Raw genomic sequence first — 6,144 nt, forward strand, 5'->3', positions numbered from 1 at the left:
CAGCATCACCAACTAGAGAAGTAGTAGCATGAACACTGGCCTAATTCCAACGGCAGGCTGGGGATTCTACCTGTCCTGTCAGATCCTCAAGGGTGGGTCTGTGGATTCCAATGGTTTCAGGAGGCAGCTGTCCAGCTGGGCCTGAAGTAATTTCACATGCTAAGGGGACTCTTCACAGAACCAGAATGAGAGAACTGAAATGGAGCTAGCTAATCTTAGAAAATAATGTGTTCCAAGTCGCTTCAGTCATGTCTGACTCTCTGCAACCCCATGGACTGGAGCCTGCCAGGGCTCCTCTGTCCATGGGATTCTCTAGGCAAGAATACTGGAGTGGGCTGCCATGCCCTCCTCCAGGGAATCCTTCTGGCCCAGGGCTCGAACCTATGTCTCTCTACATCTGCATTGGCAGGCAGGTTCTTTACCACTAGCGCCACCTGGGAAGCCCTAGAAAATAGTATGCGCCTCTAAAGCTAAACTGATGTAAAGAACTACAGTTGACTGTATTAGGTGGATATCTTAAAAACACACATTTGCTTTCCTGCCTCCTTAGACTATGTTGGGCCTAGTCACATGTTTTCCTGACTGTCACTGGCTATCAAGCATCACTGGTGACCTTGAGGCCTTTCAGGCTCACACACAGGAGCTCTCTGTTAATAAAAACAGATACACACGGATCTCACGGATACGCCAGACGTTTTTCTGGCTACTCAGAAGTTATCTTTGCTTCCTAATTTTAAACATGTCCTTAAAATCTTCAAGATATAGCAACCTGATGGAAAGAGGGCATTAAAAAACCCACTTAGTGTGTGATAGGAGATACACATATTTGGTCTCTGTCCTGAGACAGAGCTTCTAAAATCTTTGGAATTTCCTGTGTAAGGGGTGACAGGAACATCGTTTGTTATTCATAACAAGCCCCTTTTGATCATATCTGAATTCTGTGCGAATGAGGTGATTCTTGGTGGCCCCTGGAAAGCATCAGGCTAGGGGACTCAAATTATATGACTGAAGGATGCACCTACCACTGCTCGTCTGAGGAGGGAAGAGCTGGAAAACTGAGCTTGATCGCCAGTGGCCAATGCTTTACTCAGTCCTGCTTGGGTAATGAACTTCATAAAACCCCCAAATAATAGGGCTAGGAGAGCTTCAAGGCTGGTAGACACACGAGGTGCTGGGAAGGAAGAAACCTCGAGAGGGCATCCCGCCCCCAAACCATGTCCTGGACCTCTCCTCCAACTTTGGCAGTTCCTGAGTTATAGCTTTTAAAACCAATACATGAAAGTAAGTGTACTATGAGCCATTCTAGCAGATTGCTGAGGCTGAAGATGGACGAGATCATGGAAACTGCCGATTTACAGCCAGTCAGAAAATATCAGCAGCAACCTGGGACTTGCCACTAGTGTCTGCGTTAATGCCAGGCAGTGAGTTATCAGACTTGAATTAAATTGCACGACACCCAGGTGGTGGTCGGAGAATTAGGGAATCTTCTCGCGTTGGAGAAAACACCACATGTGTAGTGGCAGAAGTGTCAAGAGTAACAACAGCTCAGATGGTTTGAGTCCTGAGTGAAATGATGACCGCCCAGTACAGCCTCACTGCAAACTGTGTGATGTCAGTTTTAGTTTGTACTTATGACCAAACCAAACAGAACCTCCCGGTGGCATATGCGGTTAAGACAACGTTTTGCTTTCTCCTCAGTGGCTGTTAAGTTTGTTCATCACAGGATCTGAACTAAGAGTAATATTTACGGCAGTTTGAACAACTGTAAAAACATCAGTTCCTAATCTTGGAAGGTGACTGAGGAGTTTGTAAAAAGTGCTACCAAGCAGGAAAAAGCATTCTTACCCGAGCCCTCGATGGCAGTATTTCCTTCGGAACTGAAAGGCATTCTGAACCACCTTCTCCACCAGCTTGAAGGGCTGCTCGATCCTGGGCCGGGTCAGGGGGGTGAAGTGCACCACCCCCGAGTCCACCTTCATCGTCAGAACACACACAGGATTTTACTGCCTGCTATAGTACATTAAACGGTTTATCTTCGTACAGCACAGGAGGATGGATCAGCAGGAGCACGGCAGATCTCCTCCAGGCATGTAAGACGCTACACTCGCCTCTGAGCTGCCGCAGGGAACTCCCAGTTGGCTGTATCTGTTCTGTAACGGCAGCCACTAGGCCTGTGCTTAATAGTCACTTAATTTTAGAATGTGGTTTTACAATGGCCATTTAAGATTAATCCAGGTAATCTTTAAAGTCTGTAGGCAGGTAACAGCATAAGAATATTTAGCTTTTGAATGAGTAAAAAATAAGCTGCAGCAGAAGTTCCGAGTGTAAGTCTGGACTTCAAAAGCCTGAGACATGGGAGCTGGGCCCCCAGGGACTACTCAGCACTGAACTCCCCATAAAGGGAATCAATTAAGACACCAATTCTTTCAGATATAGATACTGATTAATCAGCTGGATTGAATTTATGCTCGTCTGCATGGCCACATAACTTTCTGCTAACAACTTTAAACGTCCCACGAGGCAAAGGCAGGAACCAAATGTAATGGAAACCACCAAAAATACTACTGTTTAAGTGTTAAGCTACTACCAGCTGTTGAGATTCTTTATCAGAAAATAAAAATATCCCTATTCTAAAAATGGACTCACAGTGGTTCACAAGGATATACTCAAAACAACACTAGAAAAATACTGAAAGTAAAGACTAGGAGAGGAAATGGAGTCAAAGCAGCTATGACACACACACAAGCCTGACGCAGATGTGGTCTGGGAAATGGGAAGTCTGCTCATAATTTACAAAAGCTTCAGGCTCTAAGGGATTATTGCTAAACCTGCTCCTTAGAACATCATACACTCTAAGAAAGTCCAACAATTTATGAAGTGTGGGCCGTATCACTACTTGTCAAAAGGAACCCTATGTTTTAAAACTCAAAGGGGTTATCGCATTCTCTCGGGAGGACATGCTCCTAAATATCCTTGTAGCTGCAAAATTATTCCTTCAAATGGGCCTGTAATATATAAGGCAACTTTTGTTTGTTTTTAGGTTGGAGGAAAAGTATTTGCACGTGATGTGAGGATGTTTGGATAAGAAAGACCCAAGAAGACCAACCTGGATGGGCTTTCAGAGGCGCCAGAAGGGTTTCTCCTGCTAGGTGGGGTCTGAGCTGCCTGGAACCGCCCCGCTGACCTCCCCCATCACTGAGGCTGGCAAATGCTGAGAATGTTCTAAGCTGGAGAGTGAAAGCTGGCAATGGAGAGACTTCGCACCTGAAAATGCTCCCTAAAATGTCCATCTTCAGACTGTTTTAGTGACGATTATACACTTTGGGTGGAACAGTTATTCTCCCACTGCAGAGTGACTATCTCAATGTGCTTATTAAATTTGAATAGTTTTTTCAAGTTGTGCTCTGTGTGTTTCTCCAAGTTCACTAACAAGCACTTCCAGCTAAAAGGCCAGGACTTTCCTTAGAGCTTCACAAAAACACCACGAAACAGGATCCAGGCGCCCCAGAGGGCCTGTGGTCAACACAGAGGAGAGAGGCACGGGACAGCACATGGGACTGGGGATCAAGTGAACTCAACTGTTCTAGACCGTTCTCTCAACTTTGCCCACCCCTTTCTCCCACCTGTGCTCACTGGCATTCCTGTCCTGACCGCTCATTCTGCCAACCCTCTATGACTCAGCCCCTTGAATCCTTTCCATCCAATCCTTCCAAATTAGTTCTGAAAGGATTCTTCCAGTCAGCAGCCTGCCAGTCTCCAGAGAAAATAATTTTTTATTAACTGAGATAAAATTAAACCCTACCCAACCCTAAACCCACAAAATATTATCAAAACTCTAATGTTCAAATACTATTAAGACCAAAGGCACGAAAACAGGGATAGATGCATTCTCCTTCCAGTAAGAAACTGCCATTCCTAGAATCCTTGGATTTAAAAATTTGGCCTCATCTTTATTTGCCTGATTTTATGTCCGACTCTGTGCAACCCCATAGACGGCAGCCCACCAGGCTCCCCTGTCCCTAGGATTCTCCAGGCAAGAACACTGGACTGGGTTGCCATTTCCTTCTCCAATGCATGAAAGTGAAAAGTGAAAGTGAAGTCGCTCAGTCGTGTCCGGCTCTTAGTGGCCCCATGGACTGCAGCCTACCAGGCTCCTCCATCCATGGGATTTTCCAGGCAAGAGTACTGGAGTGGGGTGCCACTGCCTTCTCTGAGATATAGCTAGTATTTACAAATACAGGCAACGTCTGTTTTTTATTTTTTAAAAAGTTTAAAACCCTGTATAAATATAGCAGCACTCCATATAAACTGTAGCAGTAGACTTCTAAAGTTTGAATTTAACTCTGATACCCAGTTAAGTTGGCTAATAGTATGTTTCAGATAAAAGGAAATCTCCACTCACAATCAAATACAGTCACTGTTTAGCAGAGGATCACAGAAAACTCAGGCAAAAAGGCTCTTCGGGGAACGTGTCCTGCTTCTCTGGGAGACCTACACCACCCTCTTTTCTACACCTGCCTCCAAACACACTTCTCGAATCACGCTGTAGGATGGAGCCCATTTTCTGTAGAACCACAGGGAAGCTACTTGGTAACCATGGTAATAGATTCAAAAATGCTTTTTACTTATAAATGAATGCTTATTTAAAATTACAACCATTAAATTTCCTTGCCTGAGTTTTAAGTTTGTTAAAGGGTTTGATTCCAAAAGAGAAGTCAGTGCATGGGCACTAGACGCAGCTAAAACTCCTGGATGAAACGCCACCGTCCCGTTCTGAAATCAGCCGGTCAGTGTACTAAAATGACCTACTGAAACTTCAAACTAGAGCGTTTACAACGGTAAATATTTGCCTCTCCAACCCACCGCAAGGTCAATGCTGCACAAAGTGGAGGTTCTGCTTCTCAACATGAGCAGGCTGGAGGCCAGCGTGTCTAGGACGTGACTGGTTATGAGCTCAGAGCAGCACTTTGGCCTCACGGGAGAACTGGGGTAAGAAGCTATTAAATCTCAGACATTGCCAGCTCAGATCCTGAATCAACACGGTCCAGGGAACACTGAAGACTGTACAGCCCTGTTTCTTTGAGATGATCATCATAACATGTCAAAGAGCTCAATAACTACCCCCACGGAAAGGTACAGATAGAATATTGGCCATTATCTAAGAAAAGGTCTTCAACAGCTCCCATGGTGTTCAGGACCATTAAAGGATAAGCCACTGGAGAGGAAAAACGCTTAGGAAGTTACAGTTCACTTAGCCAAGATATGACCACAACTGGGAGAGGACGGAAGGAGTGATGCGAACAAAGGATGACTACAGGGAATAATGAGGCTCCAGAAACAACACAGGGATTCAACTTTCAAGGGAGGACTGTCTCAGATTCGTGTAGACGGCATGAAGGGTCCAGAGATCCTAAGGTAGGAGAGTCACGTTCGGCATCAGGTGAAATCAGAGTCGGGTGAGCGCCCTGAGGATGCTTGGTTCCTCCCTAACCAGTGCTGGCTCACTCCCTCAGGGTTCCCACGCCCACGTCTCCATCAGAGCGTCCTGGGCCCTGCGGCTGCATCTGCCCCCCAAGAAGGGGAGCGGTCACAGTCACTACTGCCTGTGATAGTATAGTTAAGCAGCTTGGAGAATGCCAGAGTGTTTTCCCTCTCTTTTCCTTCTTAGAATGATACAAAAAGAACAGATTTTAAACAGTCACAGTGTTTACTCTGGGAGCATAAGCATGTAAGAAGAGTGAGCGAGCTGAGGGCACGATAAGAAATAAGTCCAAGAGGCAGCCACAGTGAGGGCAGAGGATGGAGAGGGCTTTTTACTGGGTATATCATGTAAATAAAAGTATGTATGTAAATTAGGCCTACCAGCAACAAGACATATGAGGGTTTCTTGGTCCCAAGGATGGGAACAATTTTGGGGAGATGAACGCTTAATTTTAAACAAATACAAGACGGACACCCAAAAAAGATGTCCTGTTCATTATAGGGGACTGGAATGCAAAAGTAGGAAGTCAAGAAACACCTGGAGTAACAGGCAAATTTGGCCTTGGAATACAGAATGAAGCAGGGCAAAGACTAATAGAGTTTTGCCAAGAAAATGCACTGGTCATAACAAACACCCTCTTCCAATAACACAAGAGAAGACCT

At 45.3% G+C, this 6,144-nt stretch overlaps 1 protein-coding gene and 1 long non-coding RNA gene across 3 annotated transcripts in view; one reads left to right on the forward strand and one right to left on the reverse strand.

Annotated features, from left to right (window-relative positions):
* LOC104989231 overlaps positions 1-3,393 on the forward strand; it is a 4,478-nt gene extending 1,085 nt beyond the window's left edge. Inside the window, exon 2 of the long non-coding RNA XR_825354.1 lies at positions 3,041-3,393. This is a non-coding gene — a long non-coding RNA (uncharacterized LOC104989231). The remainder of the gene's footprint in view (positions 1-3,040) is intronic.
* The window catches only part of TFB1M (transcription factor B1, mitochondrial), a 65,387-nt gene that overhangs the window by 2,873 nt on the left and 56,370 nt on the right, over positions 1-6,144 (reverse strand). The window contains exon 6 of one of the 2 annotated variants that reach the window (XM_010840855.1): positions 1,846-1,973. The exons of the other annotated variant lie outside the window; for it this stretch is intronic. Coding sequence (XP_010839157.1) covers positions 1,846-1,973 — 128 coding nt within the window. The remainder of the gene's footprint in view (positions 1-1,845; positions 1,974-6,144) is intronic. 2 annotated transcript variants of the gene reach the window in all.

Source organism: Bison bison, unplaced genomic scaffold, assembly GCF_000754665.1.
Source record: "Bison bison bison isolate TAMUID 2011002044 unplaced genomic scaffold, Bison_UMD1.0 scf7180017864148, whole genome shotgun sequence".
In the NCBI taxonomy this organism is placed as follows: Eukaryota; Metazoa; Chordata; class Mammalia; order Artiodactyla; family Bovidae; genus Bison; species Bison bison.